Source organism: Propithecus coquereli, unplaced genomic scaffold, assembly GCF_000956105.1.
Source record: "Propithecus coquereli isolate 6110/MARCELLA unplaced genomic scaffold, Pcoq_1.0 Scaffold12, whole genome shotgun sequence".
Classification (NCBI taxonomy): domain Eukaryota; kingdom Metazoa; phylum Chordata; class Mammalia; order Primates; family Indriidae; genus Propithecus; species Propithecus coquereli.
The window spans coordinates 9,237,139-9,256,409 of record NW_012136080.1 but is presented as its reverse complement, the minus strand read 5'-3'; the positions used below and the strand labels follow the sequence as shown (position 1 = coordinate 9,256,409).

The window sequence follows — 19,271 nt, the reverse complement described above, 5'->3', positions numbered from 1 at the left end:
AAGAAAATATACAGATGTACAATAAGCATGTGAAAAGATACTCAACATCATTAGCCATTAGGAAAATACAAATCAAAACCACTTGAGTTACTACTATATATATATATGGCACATGAAAAGATACTCAACATTAGTCATTAGGAAAATGAAAATCAAAACCACAATGAGATACCACTTCATATCCATACTAGGATGGCTAAAATAAAAACAGACAGCAATAACACGTGTTGGTGAGGATGTGAGCAATTAGAACCCTCACATGTTGATGGTGGGAATGTAAAATATGTGCAGCTACTTTGGAAAACAGTTTGGCTGCTCCTCAAAGTTAAACAAAGAGTTACCATATAATCCACCAATTTTTTTAGGTATATACTCAAGAGAACTAGAAATACAGGTTCACCCAAAAACTTGTATATTGAACATTCATAGCAGCATTACTCATAATAGTAAATAAGTAGAAACACAAATGTCCATCAATGGAAGAATGGACAAAATGTGGTATAGTCATACAACAGAATATTGACAATAAAAAGAAATCAGGTACTGACACATGCTACAACATTGATGAACCTTGAAAACATTATGCTAAGTGGAAGAAGCCAATCACAAATGACTGCATTTTGTATCATTCCATTTATATGAGATATTCCAAATAGGCACGTCAAGGGACAGAAAGTAGATTAGTGCCTGCCAGATGCTGGGAAGAGGGAGAATAGGGGAGTATAAGCTAATTTTGTGAGCTGTTCTAAGAGAAAGTTTTTTTTGGGGGAGGTGATGAGTGTATTCTAGAACAGAGGTGATGGTTCACAACCCTATAAATATACTAGAAACCACTGAACTGTATACTTTAAGAGGGTGAATTCTATGGTATATAAATGATATCTTAAAGTTGTTATAAAAACAAAAAAGTTTCAAGGTATCAATAATGGAGGAAAGAAATTGTGCTAAAGAGCACAAAAATAGTTCTGCTCCAAATTGTTACAAAAAAAGCAAAAAAATAAAAAAAAGAGGATTATTTTAAGCCTTAGTCACTACTCCCTAAGAACATTAAAAAAAATTCCAGATGATCAAAGTTACTGACAAGCTCACAAAGCAAAAAGTACTGCAGTAAGTTTGTTCTTTAGAATTAATGCATCAGTATGTCATAATCATTACTAAAAACAGAAGTTGTATTATGATGACCAGGAAATCTACCACTTGAGGAAAAAATATACAATTTTCTTTAAAGCCGATTCAAAAAACCTTTTAAAAAGACTCATACTACCCTGGATATGCCATTTTTCTCTCTGACTTTACCCAACGAAACTAACCGGGGAAAAAAATTAGAGATAAGTATTCTACAAGGGTAACACTTATGCTCTCTAATTTAGGAGTTCATCCAACTGAATTATTGTAAAAAAACAAAATCAAACACTGAAATTTTTCAAAATTATTGTCAGTTTGCTAATGCAAACCAGAAACACTACAGAGTTCAGATGTTGCACCATCCTAAGAAGTTACCACACTCTCTAGTAACTAAACAATGACAAGAATAAGAACAAAAGCTATTAGCTTTGTGCATGTGTCACATTTTGTCTTATAGCCACCTATTTGTCAAACTGTCACACACTCATTTTATTCATTACTACTCAGAAAGATCAGAGACTAAACTTCTTCTGAAATGGTCAACAGGTGAGATTCACTGAATACTCAATGTATTTAAGGCATAATTTAAAAGCTTTCATACATTTCATATCACTTCATTTAATTCTTACAACGATCAGAGGGGTAAGAATTACCTCCAATCTTATAGAGAAGAAACAAAAGTGTTTACACCTTTGGTCTGATTAGGGAAGCCAATAAAAAATGCCCTTGCCCCCTTCCAAAGAAAATAAAACATCAAATCCAATTTTTAAATTTCATCACAGGCCTAAAAAAAAGGCCCCGAACTTCACTAAAACGGCATTCTTTTCTCTGACAGTCAAATGGATATGAAAATGTGTTGATTACACACTGGCTGGTCTCTGGGTATAAAAGCTGTAGAGCTAACGATCTGCTACTACTGCACAACCTCGTCGTTTACAAACAGCATCCAAGAGGGTGGTTTACTTTCCTTTTAACTGTCAATTTTAATTCTTACCAAACTCTTTCCCAAGACAGATATAGAAAACTAGAAATGTCAAAAGAAAAAAAGAACAGTAATTTATTCTAAATGTAGCATTTACATTTAAAGTATCCACACATGGTTTTTGGAAGAGAAGGGCTGAACAACACTATTGAATTGTGCAGTATTATTCAGGATATTGAAATAGAATAATTTTTTAAATGATACTTGATAGAAGCACAAAAAATTAAAATCATCAGGAATACTTACTTTCCCCTCCATGAATGTTTTGTTGTGTAGAAACATGCCAGATCCTTATTTTCCCTAATTATGTTCATTTTGTGCTCAAACCTGGAAGATAAAAATATAGGTGAACTTAGTACATTACAGACCCTTAATTTTCCTGAATCTCCCATACCAAAGGTAGTATGATCTCTCTCAACTTTCATAACCTGTCATATATCCTTTATAAGACCACAAGGTTTTTAAGGACAGGGGCCAATCTGTTCAACTCTCTATCATAGCCTTCAGCACCATATTGTGATTATCTGCTGAATCATCTCTCTCCCCACGGGTCTGGGTTTCTTGAGTACAAGAATTGCCCTCTATCAACATCCCCAGTGTCTAGAATTAAAAAATGTCACATGAAAAAAATGAATCTTTAAATCTCACAGCACCAAACAATGCCTTGGCACACAATGGGCACCTGAAAATGTTTGACAAATGTCAGACCAATTCCAAAAGGTTTTTGTTGAGCTAAGTGCCAGCCATTTTGCTGTCACTATCACTTCAAAGGGGACCTACTGTAAATAAGAATTTAAAAATAATTTTCATTATGAAAGTAATGCATGTCCATAGTAAGAAATCTAAAATGCTCATAAATCATTCTTCATCCTAGTATCCAAAGATAATCATTCTAGCCTTTCTTCTTCTATTTAGAAACATAATTTGTGCTTTTTAAACAAAACTGAGATCGTCATTTGTACTGTTTAAACTGTTTTCAAAGAATATTAACTTTTCTTTATAGAATTGAATATTCATTGAGAAAATTATTTAAGGCTATATAATATTCTATTGTATGAATATACTAGAACAATGGTACTCAAAGTGTAGTTGCAAATGGTTTTTTTCCGGACACATCAAGGTAAGTACAGAAACTGAGAGTAAGTTTGATTAGTGGACTCCTCTGGTTGAACACGATATAGAACAGATCAGGACTGTCAAACTGGTGTGATGAATCGCACACAGAACGAGCTTCCTAACACTCACATGCAGTGAAACCACATTATGTGCAATATTTGTTCACTGTGACCCAAAAGTGTATAAAATCCAGAATCCATTTGTGTCATGAAAGATTTTAATTTAGCTAATTTTAAAGGATAAATTATTGGAACTGGCTACTAATGAAAGACATGATAAATTTTGAAAATTCTATGTCATTTATTTCATTTTGAATAAAAGTTAATTCTCAACATGGATGAAGCAGGAAAAGAGTTTAAAAATTAATATGGTTATTTCTTTTGTGATCTGGCTATTTCTCCCTAGCCTTAATAATTAGAAATGCACTGTAAAAAATATTAGTTATGTACCAAAGTGTCAATAATGCAGTAATGCAAACTGAATGGCTGGAATTATGGTTTACTTAAGCTTGCTTTACACCTATATATACTGTGAATTTTTTAAAATCAGCAAGTATTCTTTACATAATTACAATAAAACTATTTTCATTCAAAAACATTTTAAAATAGCTTTTTGAGATATAATTCACACACCACAAATTCACTTTTTTTTGAGACAGAGGGTCTCTGTCGCCCCACGTAGAATGTAGTGGCATCATTGAAGCTCACTGCAACCTCAAACTCCTGAGCTCAAATGATCCTCTTGCCTTAGCCTCCTAAGTAGCTGGGACTTGAGTAGCAGGCACGCACCACAATGCCTGGCTAATTTTTCTATTTTTAGTAGAGATGGGGGTCTCACTCTTGCCCAGGCTGGTCTTGAACTCCTGAGCTAGAGCAATCCTTCTGCCTTGGCTTCGACTGTGCTAGGATTACAGGCAACAGCCATCACACCCTGCAAACTTACTCTCTTAAACTGTACAATTCAGTGGTGTTTAGTACGTTCAGAGTGATGCAACTATCACCACTATTTTTACAGCACTTTCATTACCACAATAAGAAACCCTGTTAGCATTCATTCCCCATTACAGCTCATACCTGGCAGCCACTGTTCTACCTCCTATCACTAGGGATTTGCCAACACTGGCCATATTGCCAAGTAATATTCTGCAGTATGGATATTTCAATTTTGTTTATTCACCATTTGTCAACTGATGGACATTGATGCTTTTTTCTAGTTTTTGACTATTAGGAATAATACAGCTATGGACATGTACATACAAGTTTTCGTTTGAACATATGTTTTCATTTCTCTTAGGTATATACCTAGTGGCAAAAACATTTTTAAAAATATCTCTATTTTGAAATTGCTTCCTTCATTCCTCTGAATTGTTTTTGTATTTCCAATTAGTGAGAGCCTTTGTACTATACATAGGATACTTGTCCCTCGGATATTTACATGGTTTATCTTCATCTCCTTCAAATCTGTGTTCAAATGTCACCTCTCCAATAAGGCCTACTCTAACCATCTTGTTTTAAATTGTCACCACCCTCCTCATTCTACACTTCCCATTTCCTTACCCTGGCTCTTCTTCCCCCATAGCACCTTTCATATTCTAATGTGCAATTTATTATTCATCTAACTCTACTAGAATACCAGAGAGAGGTAGTTTGTTTAGCTTACGAATATATCTCTGGAGCCTACAGGAGTGCCTAACACAAAACAGATGCTCAATATGTATTTGAGTGAATGAATGAAATACAGCAATGCCATGGGCAATTCTGATGTCTACTTCAAACTTGATGCTCTCTCTCAAATAGGGTTTTGTCAAACCTTCTGGAAAAGCATCATTAATTCATGCTCTGAATAATAGCAAAATGAACCACGAATAACACCAAGTTTAGAGAAACCTTTACTGTTACAAGAAGAAATTTCTTGCAGTCAACTGATATGTTCCTATTAGTGAATACAGAGACAGCTAAATATAGTCCTGAAAGTTGATGTGGTTATTTGTTTCTGGATTTCATACCTGGGATGACACAGGTAGCCAACTAAGATTTATTAACCCCAGCAAGCAGTTACCCTGCCTTCTGAATGATTTGCAGTAAATGATATTGCTGAAAGAAATCTGGGTAGCATCTCTGAGGACTCACCAAAAAAGTGTACAAATATAGGTGTACAAATAATATTTTCCCTTATATACTATAACTGAATATTAGAACAATGGAAGAAAAAGAAATACAGAAAAAGGTGAATGGCTGATATTGAAGAGTGAAGGTCTTTATTCCTTGTCCATAACTTCAGATATCAGAATAACTAATTCTGTACCAAGGGCCTTCTTGGGAAAACTGAGAAAAAAGAAAATGGGTTTGATTAGAGATTGGATGATACCATTAAGGGTCTTTAAAATTAAAACGAAAGGCAGAGAAAAATAATAAAGATTTTAAAATGACAACCATAAAGAATGTAGAGCATGACCAAGAAAGAATACAGATCTCTAATAAATCCATAAGGGAGAAATAAAAGCAAAATAATCTTACAATTAAAAAAAACAAATTTAAGAATTTTTTAATAAAAAGCTAAAAAAACTAAAAAATGACCTCATAGGTATCACTAGGATATATAACTCAAACAGACCTTTTAGGAGAGGAATTAAAACAAATTTACATCAAGAAGGCTTATCAACACCTCTTGAGGACCCATGAACTTGGGGGTGATGAAAATATCATACTTCAGTGAGTTCTTAGGTTAGGATAGACAAAAGGAGAAAGGGAGAAAAGACACAATACATTAATATAAAAGTAAACTATCAACCACCTGACCTGTTAGAAGAAATACTGTATTCCTGATGCAGATTAAAATGCTGACAGAGAACGTCAGGATTAAAAAAGTAGTACTTCAATTCTCTGCACATTGGAAGTTCCCTATGGCTAATATCAGCACACCTCGTAACTTTGTCTGTCTCTAATATTATAGAAAGTAACAAGTGATATTGTTACTCTGCGTGCATCCAACAAAAGACTAGTAAAACAGAACTCCTCTCTATGGAAGAAAATTGCTCCTCTATTTGAAAAGCTTGCCTTCAATCATGTTATAATTATGTATGGGTATATTTGAGAGGTAAGGAAGGGAAGAGACACCCACCGTAAGTAGCCAAGTCAACTCTAGAAATAATGAGATAATTCAATGCTATTATTAGTGTCTGTACTAATTATTAGTGCCTCAAAATGGAAATCAGGGTAATGCTTTTCCATTTTAAACATTCATTAAAGATACAAAGTTGAGGAGGCAAGGTTACTCTAATCTAAAAATTTATGACATATCCTGAAATTAGGCAACAAGCTTTGAGTACTCATCATGTTAGTGGTTGGGCTAGGCATTTACCACAGATTTATCTCATTTTGTGCCCATAACAACACTGTGGTACAGGTATGATGATTTATTCCCATTTTATTGACAAGAAAATCAGAGTTAAAGAAATCAATCACTTGCCCAAGGTCACACAGCTGGTTAAGTGGTTGGACCATGCTCTGGACCAACCTGCTTAACTCCATACTCTATGTACTTACCCTAAGATTTAATACCTTCCCTCCACTTCAGGAAATCAAAATAAATCCATCCTGACCATGTATTAACAATTACAGACTTGTTATTTAAGAACACATTCTTGGAATAATTTAGAACTACTTCCAAGTATCTTCACCTGGAAAAATGAGTAGGTACTTGTTAGAAATAACTTTGAAATCCACAATTTCAAGCAGTGAAACAAATTACCATCCATATTCAATACAGGACCAAAAGAAATAAAAGAAAAGGGAAGACTCTAAAGCTGAAATACTCTACCAGCTATAAATAAATTTCCATCTATAGATAAGCCTTAAATTTTTTTAACAAAGTATTCACAACAAACATGATGACAAAAATTTGTTACTAATCTATATTTCAGGATACACTTTAAGGAAAGTTCAACAATTATTTTAACGAACATTGAGCTTTTCAAATAACTAAATTAATGAGATCTGAGACTGAGATCTATTTCCCTGCAGTATAGTATTAACCTCTCCAAATTTTCAAGTAAATCTATTTTATATTCTCAGTAAAACCTCAACTACTTTTTGGTCAAGTCACTTCATCCAATAAACGGCAATTGGTCTAGAAACTCCATTAACTCTTTCAGACCATGAGGATACTTCCAGACATACAAGTAACTCACTAAAGAAGATAATGGCAATGCACAGAAAATGCATAAAAATAGAATAAGAATATTCTGTACCAACTATACATCATTCAAAGTGACAGCTGGAACAATTTCAAGGGAATCACTGGAAAATGAGTGAAGGGGTCCTCCAGGTACAGTAGTCAAGTGTCAATTCGATCTCGGAAAACTTCAGAATACCTTGCTGGAGCACTGATTCCAGAGCTGCTGTTCCACATACTATACAATTTTTAATTGTATAGCACAACGAGCTACATTAACATTAAAGTAATTTTCATACTCAAACGATCATCAAGGTAAGGGTGGTGCATTTTTAAAATTACTTATGGCAGAAGATGGACTAGCAATAACTGCCATTTACCAGCTACATGACTTTGAACAAAAGTTTCTGAACTTCTCTGAATCACAGTTCATCTATAAAATAGGGATAGTAACTGTCCCAAAGGGCTGTGGTAAGGACTCAATGAGATGACCGGAATAAAGAAAGGAGTTAGCAAGGTACCTAAGAACACACACTCAAAAGTATTAACTACAATCATAATACTGTATTTTAAATCTACTGTCCCAGATATACAGCAGTTATTTGGGTATTTATTTTTATTATCTCTTATTATCAAGAATCTACCAGCACCTGTACCTTTTAAGGCATTTTGGAGGGCAAAGTTACATCACTTGATTCTCTCTAAATATTTTATTAGTTTCAGTCTACTATTCATTATGCATCATCTAGAATTTCTACCTTCAATTTAATCAGTTTTTACTTAACCATTCAAAAATAATTACACCAATACATCATATTTCTTAAACTGGATGACATACCTGAGCACATGATTTTATTATTGCTGTTGCTATTATTTTATCCTTACGATTTATCTTTCCAATAAATGGGGTTTTTGTTGTTTTTGTTTTGTTTTGAGACAGGGTCTCACTCTGTCATCCAGGCTAAAGTGCAGTGGTGTCATCATAGCTCACTGCAACCTCCAACTCCTTGGCTCAAGCAATCCTCCTGACTCTGCCTCCTAAGTAGTTGGGATTACAAGGAATTCACCACCATGCCCAGCTAATTTTTCTATTTTTTTTTTTTTTTTTTGTAGAGACAGGGTCTTGCTTTTGCTCAGGCTGTTCTCAAACTCCTGGCCTCAAGCAATCCTCCTGCCTTGGGCTCTCAACGTGCTAGGATTACAGGCATGAGCCACCGAGCCCAGCCATAAATGGGTTTTTTGTTTTGTTTTTTTAATTTCAGCATGTTACAGGGGTACAAATGTTTAGGTTACATATACTGCCTTTGCCCCACCCTAGTCAGAGCTTCAAGCATGTCCATCCCCCAGATAGTGCACACACTGTACCCATAAATGGATTTTAGAAAGAAAAAATATATAGGATAGACCAAGATAATCATGATAGACGTAATTTTTCAGAATTATCTTAAGTCAACTATAACCCAATACTTTAGCTTCTCTTTACTTCAACTTTATTCCTACAAAATACTATTACAAGTCTATCTTATTTACTATAATTTCTATACTCCCCCTTAGGTATTTGAAATTTCAATTAGAATTATTTCTTTACATATAACCAACCTAATATTTTTAAATTTATTTTTGATGCCTATAAGTTAACTATGGTTTGAGAAATTTGGGGGGGAAAAACTTCACCCCACAAAATAAATTTAATCTCCAGTTAATATTTTCTCAGTACAAATTTCTCCAATAAAGCTCTAAGAGTGGTTCAAAAATCATTGCCTATAGGAAAAAACTCTTAAGCAACCATTAATTCCCATTACTCATGAAAAATCTGTAGAATTTCTAGTATCAAGAGGCTCAAATATCAAGAAATAGCTAACAGTCATTTATAGGCACATGTTATAAATAACAATAAACTGTCCAAGTAAAAAATGTGTAAACTGTTTAATGAGACCTTGGTAGCAACTATATCGTCACCATCAGCTATTCTGCCAGTTGTTTAGAGTGTATTAGAATCAGCAATTTATCTGCTCAAACTATCATGACTTAATTTCTTCTCCTTCATTCCTGCAATAGTGTCCCATATTTCAAATTCTTAAAGATCCACACTTCTTTTCAATGAGGCAAAACTCAAATTTGTGTGCCCTTTGTAACTAAATTGCATTGAAAGCATCTCCAATTTCTGCAAGTGTGTTTCACTTGTTTTCATTCCATATCCTAATATTATACCACCACCAGAACTTTTTTGCAACTTCTGTTTGTTCTTTTGATAGAACTGTAGTAAGGGTTAAAAAGTCAAATTCAGGGCAACACAGGCATTTTGGCGAGATTCACCTTTTTCAATGAATTCCACTGTTTCATGCTTTCAAATAACAGTATTCTTGCATTCTCTAATTTATTACTGGCAATCCATTTAAGATAATTTATGGATAAAATAAGAATGATCTTTTAGAAAATACATAATTTTGACACAAAAACCACAAGATTTGATGAGAGTCCACTGAGGAGAAGCCTACATCAAACTGACACTAAGAACAAAAGCAGGATGAAGGGACTCAACACCACAGACATTCAAGCAGATTATAGCCAGGCTATAAGCAAAAGAATTTGCACACACAGCAAAATTAAGTATATGCTCATGGCTTGTGTTAAGTAAAAACTCAGATAGAACATTCATTTAGCCAGGGATGAATGAGTACACTCAGAAAAAATAATACACTAGTGGATGAAGGAATTGGCATTAATCAAGGCTAATTGCACGTTCAAAGCATGAATTTTGCATGACCAACTGGAAGTAATTTTTGCACAAACATGACAACATGCAGAGAGCAAGTAAGATACTAATTTTCCCACTTTGAGTCTGTAAAATGTAAGAATAAAATTTACTTTCATCATTAGCTCTGCTCTCAAGTCATGAATTAAAAATGTGAGTTTATCTTGAAATGCATCATAAAATAAGATGGATTGATGGATGGAAAGATGGACAGATCTGTGATAAAGTACAGTAAAATGTTAATGTAAAAATCTTGGCGGTGGACATGTGGTGTAAAGTTCTTTCAATTTGGTTGTAGGTGAAAATTTTTATAATACATTGGGAGAGAACTGTGACTTTACCTTTCTTTTCTGATCAAACTCTCTTACAAGTGAAACATTGTTTACCTGCTAGCTTACAAAACCACACCTAAAAATGTAGTAGACATTCACATCATAGGAACTAATGTATGAAAGTAATACTTCTTCATACGGCTATATATTACTGGAAATGCAGGGTAAGAACAACCATCATTAAGGCAAAAGGCTAACCCTGAGTAATAACTAAACTAAGAATCCCTTATGCTGGCTTCTTAAAGATCTAGTTTTATTTGTAACTGGATTCAAAATGTGAGTAAATCATATCGATAGGTCAGTTTCAAACAAAAGGTAAAAAATATAAATGGCTAACAGAACATTAATTTTTACCAAGATTAAAAAGCTATTATACAACTAAATTGTTTTAGATACAATGTGTTGTGTATGGGGGAAACTGCCATATGAACTTTAACCCTCTTTAATTTTTAATTTCAGCTTCATTGTAACATATGACTCAAGTATATAAGAGCATTTCCTTCTAAATGAACAAATTAGTATGTGTAACATGTACGATACCAGCAGGAACCTTAAAACAGTCATAAATAGATCACAAAGTAAGGTTTCAGTACATTCCGTTTTAGGCTTCCTTAACTTGAAGAACCTGATATCCCCAAAGTTAAATGTTGTTAGAGAAGAAGAAAGCCAGTGGCAATATCAAACTTCAGCTGACAATTATATCTCCAAATAATTACCAAGAAGTTATAATATTGAAGTGTTTGCATTGTCTGCCACATCAAAAATTAAAATACTTCCACTACAATAGGTTAGGTGAAATGATCTGAGATCTCTCTGATTTAAAAAATTTGATTCCTTCAGTTAGACACTGGATATATATTCACGAAATAAAAGGGCAAGAGAAATTCAAAAGCAACCCCTAAATCTGAAGAAGCACTTAATGGGAGGAGGAAGAGAACATACACAACATAGTGGTTAACCTTCCCTAGTCAACAACAGAAGCAATTCTTTGAAATCACTGGTATTGATCATTTACATATTTTTATCTAGTTTGTACACATTATTATAACTTTCTAGACCTAATTTCTACTTCATTTTATCTTTGAAGCATAATTTGGTTTATGCAAGAACAAAGTGTACTAGTTCAGTAAGTTCTTCTTCAGCTTACAAACAGACATTTAATAATCTTGGTCTATTATGGTAAAGAGATTTCCAGCAGCTCTGTTTTAACTTTTTGTTTTTCCTATCATTATAGTAAATGTATAATGTATAAATTTCCCAAGCCTATAGCAAACACAAATAGAAGAAAGTTTTACAGTAAGCATCTTAATATTCAAACACTGTTTTCTTTATACTATCAGAAGACAAGGAGTTTAAGTTGCTACAATTTCCCTTTCACCCAATACAAAATAGCAGTAACATAGGTTTCTTCCTCATTTAATTCTTTCTGAAATATCTCTATTATTCATAGTATTAATACTTTACGGTTTAGAGAACACTTCCAAATTACCTTAAAAAAGGAAAGTTCCACTTTTAAAATTAAACCCAGCAGCTCTACGGTTTGGGGAAAAAAATCGTTTATCTGCTCTAAGATTTGATAAACATTCAAAATATACTCTACATCTTGCCTAGAAGTTTGAGTGACTAGAAGTTTGAGGGAAAGAAACCTCATAGCATTAGATGACTAAGGAACACAGTACAAGTCAGAAAACCACGTATAAGAGTTTAAATGTTAGTATAATTAGTATAATTTCATATTCATGAAATATTAGAGAAAGTCTTCTACATTCATAACCTTATCGATCCTTCCATTAAGTTCTGGCAACTTTAGTTGACAAAATCAAAGCACTAAAATAATTTAGATTGCTTTAGGGGTTTTGTTTTCTGTTAACCAAAAAATCAAACACTAATCAACTGCAAGGAGATATTACCACTGGGCATGTGCTAAATATATGAACACTGCTTAGGCAGTGGTTCTACTTTTAAGGGCAACTTAAAAGTAGAGTGCTGCAACTGTAAAATCCTACTGATTTTTGATCTCATTGTTTTGAGAGATCACTCTTTGCGTAGTCCATAAAAGTACAAGTAAAACTCAAATATGCAGGCTGTTAATAAAGTTGAGCATCTGAAATGAATTACTAGCAAGTTAAATGTTTATTTATTTATTTATTTATTTATTTATTTTTTTGAGACAGAGTTTCACTCTTTTCCCTGGGCTAGAGTGCCGTGGCGTCAGGCTAGCTCACAGCAACCTCAAACTCCTGGGCTCGAGTGTGATCCTCCTGCCTCAGGCTCCCGAGTAGCTGAGACTACAGGTATGTGCCACCATGCCCAGCTAATTTTTTCTATATTTTTAGTTGTCCAGCTAATTTCTTTCTATTTTCAGTAGAGACAGGGTCTCACTCTTGCTCAGGCTGGTCTCGAACTCCTGAGCGCAAATAATCCACCCGCCTCAGCCTCCCAGAGTGCTAGGATGACAGGTGTGAGCCACCGCGTCCGGCCTAAATGTTTATTTTTATTGACCAAACCACAACTAAATGTAACTTTGCATAGGTAACTGTATCTTAAATTAGCAAAGATGATCATAACCATGTTGGCTTAAGGTACTTGCTACAAAGATATCTCCTATATCTGTGGTCCCCAACCCCCAGTACCTGGCCTGTTAGGCACAGGCCACAGAGCTCTGCAACCCTTCTCCTCCCCCATGGAAAAACTGGCTTCCATGAAGCTTAGGAAGTGGGGTGGTGCACAGCAGGAAGTGAGTGGGGTGAGCAAGGAAAGCTTCACCTGTACTTACAGCCCTGCTCCCCTCCCCATCGTTCACATCACTGCCCGACTTCTGCCTCCATTCCCCGACCCCACCTGTCAGTGGAAAAATTGTCTTTGGCACCGGTCCCTGGTGCGAAAAAGGTTGGGGACCACTGCCCTAAATCAATGACTCTCAAAGGGATTTCCACAATTAAAAATGACTCCCTATAACAAGAGATGTTATGGATTGGCATATACTGAGCAGGTGAACACTGCTGAAGCAGAAAAATGTGTTAAAAACCACCGATAAAAATTTTGAACTATAGTGATGGTTAGGGTGGGATGTCACCCCATCTGAGGTACTATGATTGGGAGCATCACTAGCATTTAGTGGATAGGGATAGATACCCCTCAAGGTACAAGAAAGTCCCACCAATTGAAGAACCAACCTCAACATATGACTTTCAAATGTCCAAGTGATAATTCACATAGATAAAAGCCTATTTATAATGAAGTAATCCCAGAATCTAATTCAACTTTATGTATAAATCAAAGTACATTTTGTAGGGTTTAATATACACAGATTTTCCAGGAATGGAACACTAATGCAAATTAAGAGATTATACTTTATCTTGTTCATTTCAGAAAACAAGGCTAATGACAATCCCACTTGTGGTATTTGAGTCACCAATATGACAAACCTGTAACCATCAACATTTCTGTCAAAAACAAAGTGGTTCTATGCAAAAGTAACAAGCCTCTGACAACTCCATTGTGCATTTTCGTATAATCACACTTAAGTATTTACATATTAAAAGGCATACAGTCAGTTCTTCTCTGATGCTCTTCTGATAATGTTTATTCCAACAGGATTGATGTATTACTGAACAATTTGGATATGATACAAATTCCACATTTGTTTATGTGTGATTTCATCCCCAACACACACTAGCTAGGTGAATGTAGAAAACTGTACTCCACTAAACTGAGCCACACAGGAATTCACAAAATACAACCCCACTCCCACCCACCTTAAGTGGTCAATGAACCATACACATTCACATATATGTTGTTACAATTTTCCATTCCATTTCATACCTTCCCCCCTTTCGCTACTCACAAGCTACAATTCCTTCCAATGCTCCTTGCCACAAGCAAACGTTTTCAAGGCAAGATGTCATAACTATTATAGTATATAACATGTACAAAACAGTGCCCTTGTTTTTAAGCTGTCTTTTTAAAAAAAAAATGTATCATAATAATTGCTTTCTCTTGGGAATTGTTTTTCTTTTTCATAGGCCTCAACTTTTTGTCAAAAGCTGGACATAGCGTGTAGGACAGCAGAGACTGAGGTGAATAATTTTTCTGATTGGAAAAGGGCACGCCTTTTGTTTTGAGGTCTTTAGTGCAGGGTTTGTGCTAATCTAGTTAGGACTGGGCTGTTTTATGATCTGTTGTTGCTACGGTTATCCTCAGTGTACCACAGGCTTCATACATGTTCACAAGAGTTTGCGTCTACGGTGGGTGATGGTTACTAGAGCAATGTCAGTCTGATTTTTTGTGCTGTGCTTTGCATAATCTTACTCCTTTCCTAGTAGTATTCTGTAATTACCTGTTATTTGAAGCTTCTTAGCTTGGTGGCAAGCAGTAAGGGGATACAGTCTCTTGTTCTGATTAAAGTTCAGTCTAAGTCTTGTACTATGTTACTGGGTCTTGGGAGTGTGGCCTTCTCAGTTCTCCTGACCCTCCCTTGGCTGTAGTTTTGGAATAAGGGACCCACCTCCAGGCAAAAGATTCTTTGCCTCTTCTTTGTCCACCCCCAGCCCAGTGAATGTTCACCAATAGGGCAGCAGAGATTCCCCCTCACATCCAAACCAAAGCTTTTGTTCCACAGAAAAGACAGGGAAAGAATCAGTTTCTTGACCCTAGTGAAAGCTCTGCTGCTGTTCCCCTTCTCTAGGTCTGCACAACAGATACTCCCCAGGGTTATTTCCAATCTTTTCTAGGAACAGACACTGAGGTTTGTGGATAAAGGGCTTGCACCATAGTGCACTCAGCCTCCATCAATTTGTCAGCTATTGTAGCTGAATTCTACTAGCCCAGTTATGTCTGATGAAGATGAACTGAATTCATGTCTTCTCTCTCTCTCTCTCTCTCTCTGCAAGAACTTTCTCTCAATTTTTTGGACAGTGGTTTGGTCTGTGGCCTCAGCTCTTCAGTAGGTTTCAAAAAAGTCATGAATTTGAAGTTAGTCTAGTTCTTTTTTGTTGTAAAGATGAGAGCAAAGCTTATTTTTGTCCAAGGCCAAAGCAAGAAGGTGATTACACTATTTATAAACTATTTCAGGATAGCAAAGAAGGTGTTACAAATTATTTGGTATAAAAGGGGAGCCTTTGTTGGGTCTCATAATGTTGAGAAACACTGACTCAAAGGATCTCTTTCGGAACAACTCCCCTTTAACCACTGCCAAACATTACGAGAACATTTAAGCCAAAATCTATCTGTAACAATCAAATTTGTAGTGCAGTTTATCTGTACAGCCTTGTTTCTATTTTTCTGAGTTTAAGTATCTCAATCAGAGAAGCAGGGGAAAGGTATGTGTAACAGACACTTCAAATTCACCTATGTAAATAGACTGGCCGAGGAATGGGGCCAAATTAGTTAAAATACACTTTTTATTTCAACTCTTAGTATCTACTGAGAACCAGACTCCACTATTAATCTTTTTACAAATTTAATAAAGTCAGTATTGTTACAGCCCACTCAGGCAACCAGCTTGTATTTATTTCTGGATAAAGTTAAATTCTTACAAATAACTCATGCTTTCCATGATTTCATAACTGTTTTTCACTGATGACACTCATAGATTACTTATTTTAGCTTAAGTATTTTATTTGTTTGCAACTAAGCTTGTTAACATTGTATGATGTTCATATATTTTAGATTTTATTACCACCACTTTAGAAAAAGAGAAACGTCATTGCCTCTCAGCAGAATACAAATGCTTATAATTTCCATGAACTGGACTGCGGCCTTAAGGTTCTTTACATTCCTACTTCTTAATAACCAACCTACTGACTCCTCTTTTCCTCTCTTAGTATGTTCTACTTCCTGTTTTCAATCAAGGAGTATAATGTAATATTTCCTACACGAGGACTTATGTTCCCTGAATGCATTGTGATATTAATAGCACAAACCAAGTTTGAGATATAGCCACTTAAACACTGTTTCACACTACATTTAAAACGTTAACAAATTTTATGCGATATGCTAAGTTAAGCCAAACAATAAAGCACTTTCCAGAAACCAAGTAATTGTGACATCAAGTCTTTTTAGGATACCGAATTTCTGATAAGTAGTTTCTATAAATTTCCCTTCCGTTTTTAAGGCTAGTCCTGTTTCATACTCCCATAGACCCACAGAATACTGGTAATAAACTACAAAACCACTGTAATTTCCCCAAATCTTGCAGACAGTACTTTCAAACCTAGATATCTATAAAGTCCATAAACTGAGAAAGATAATACAGTAAGAAAGACAATCACTAGGGGCAGGTCCTGAAGAACTATCCTGAAATTTTACTTTTCTTACAAAAGGCTCAAAATAAGTCTCGAGTGTAAAGCCCTTCATAGAGGAAGCAAAAGCATCACGTACAGACTCTCCTTTTTGAGGGGAATCAGGAATCGGGCGGGGGGGGGAGCAGAGAAGGCAAGGGAAGCGAGAAATAATTATTTTGAGAGACCACCACCACATTAGGGGGAAATTCTTACTTTTTTCACCCTAAGCAGTTGATAAAAGAAATAATCAAAAGACAAGAGTGGTCAACTGAACAACCTACAGTAAGGTGACAATTTAAGGGAAGGCACTCTTCTTAAGTGTAGTTAAGTCTCAAATACGCGATTAACAGCCAGGCACTTCACTGAGCTTCTAAGTCTTACTTCACCCACTCCAAAGGCCACATTCAGAGGTAAAACTGCAGCAGCCCGAAGAAAGACCACTGTGAATAAACTACCTTGCAGAAAGGAAAAACCTTGGAGGAAAACTTGATGTTGGAAAAAGGACTGAAGAGACAACGCGGGCGCTCGTCATTTCCTAACAACACGAACAAAGCTAAGCAAAGAAAGTTAGAGTCAATGCAAGACGTGCAGGGAAGGAAGGTCGCTGACCCAAGGAAACAAGAGTTGCCGGCATCCAACAGGAAGGGTGCTCGGATTAGGAAGCTGGAAGGGAATCCCGAGGGCGGAGCCCACAGGGGAATGAGGGGTGTGTGGAAAAAGGATGTGTGCTAAGGGAAGTGGGAAAGCACAGTGGGTAGAAAAAAAGAAGACCTGGTAAAAAAGAGGGGTGGGACTCAACTGAGCAACGCCCTGGGCGAATGTCACTCAGAGTTTGGGTGGGGGGATCCAACGGAAGGAACCAGACCAGCGGCATGGGGGAAGGGTAATCTGCTTCCCTTAGCAGCTGCAGGCTGTGGCATCCGAAACATCACCCCTCCTTTCCCGTAGCCTGAGCCCCCCAAGTCCCTGCAGCATGGGGAGAGGGTAAGGTAGAGCCCCAAAGTCCAGGGCTTGGAGTCGGCTTTACCTTCGCGGGGGACTGGAGAAGCTCCAGCCCTAGCTCCTCCCGCCGCCGGCTCAGCGTCCACAGTGGGATGAGGTGCCCTCCGGCCTCCTCACCCTCACCACTTCCCCTTTCTCCCGCCGGGGTCCTGTAGCTCCGCTGCCGCGGGTTCCTGGTGCTGCCGCGGTGCTGCCTCCCCGCCCCCTCCGCCTCCTCCCTCTGCCTCTCAGAGGCTCACTCTGGAGGCCGCCATCTTCGCTCAGGCTTTGAGCGACCGCGCTCCAATACGCCTGCGTCGCCACCGCCCAGGTTGTCACGAGACCCAGTCAGCTGATTTCAATTCTTCCGCCTTCTGCCCCGCCCTCCTCGTCCTATTCGTTCCCTTTCCCCGTAATTCTGCGTTCCACCGCCCAGCTGTTACACATGCGCAGACGGAGAGGCCGGCCGTGGGATCCAGAGTCCACGCAGCGCGTGAGGGGGCCCGCCCCTCCGCTCGTGCGGTGGACACGCCCCTGGGCGCGCGCGCGGGAAGGGCCACGCCCCTCGGTTGGTGTTCTGCGAAGCGTCGGGGAGCTGCTTCTGATCTGTGCTCTTAATTCGCCGGAAATCCTGTTGTAAAGCATCACCTCACTTTAGCCTTTGACTTCAAATGCTCTGGAACATCCGCGAGGCATTCTGGAGCCTCAGTCTATTCACTAGTTTGGCTCGATTGGGAATCAGCAGGTTCACTTTGCTGTTGAAACTCCCAGAACGACATCTGAGCTGGGTTTAAATTATGGGTGGTCTGGGGCTGGGAGTCTCTGAGACCAAAGCCTAAGATGCTAAGGGCCTTTGCTGATGAGAGTGCTGGAAAGATGATACTGATGGCTCCCATTTATTGTCTGCTGATCAGGTGTCTAGAGGTTTCCTGAAAGTCACTTACTCAGTCTTAAACTCTCTGTGATAGGAATTATCCTCGTGTTGCAGATAAATTGTGGCCCAGCCCCACGGTAGTGGATTTGGTGTTTGAACCCAGGCTATTTGACTACAGAATCTGTGGTCTCTGGATACCATCTCCCCCTGGGAGCTGGGGGAGAGGAGTCAGGGTAGTGAAAAGGGGATATTGGGACTAAACAAGGGGTTAGGTAGGAATTATGTGTTTTCTGTGGGCAGTGATTTAATTAAGGAAGGTCAGTGTTCACTCCCAGACCTGAATGTAAAGACCACAGTTTAAAAATTAGTGATTCTGCTGTAAACTTTGCAAGATAGTGTGGGGTGACTTGCACGGATACATTTTTATGAGGGTTAAAGGTCTCTGATAAGTTTAATATTCACTCCACCTGGCAATCCTGAAATTTTGATTTCTTGGGGTCTCCTTTAGTGGTTGGCTTGTTTTATAAATGGTGATTGCAGGATGAAACAATGTAGAAAATGGTTTTTACAAATTTGCTTGACTCTATTGAGCCTTTGCCCTACCTTAGGGCAGAAAAAGACTATTGGTGTTTATCCTTAGAGTAGACTT

At 37.2% G+C, this 19,271-nt stretch overlaps 1 protein-coding gene across 1 annotated transcript in view; it reads right to left on the bottom strand.

Annotated features, from left to right (window-relative positions):
- The window catches only part of DNAJC13 (DnaJ (Hsp40) homolog, subfamily C, member 13), a 119,110-nt gene extending 101,087 nt beyond the window's left edge, over nt 1-18,023 (bottom strand). The window contains exons 1-3 of the mRNA XM_012663287.1: nt 18,009-18,023; nt 17,223-17,302; nt 2,354-2,434 (exon numbers count right to left, since the gene is read on the bottom strand). Of these exons, the coding sequence (XP_012518741.1) occupies nt 2,354-2,434; nt 17,223-17,302; nt 18,009-18,023 (176 nt within the window). The remainder of the gene's footprint in view (nt 1-2,353; nt 2,435-17,222; nt 17,303-18,008) is intronic.
- Between the last annotated feature and the right edge of the window lie 1,248 nt (nt 18,024-19,271).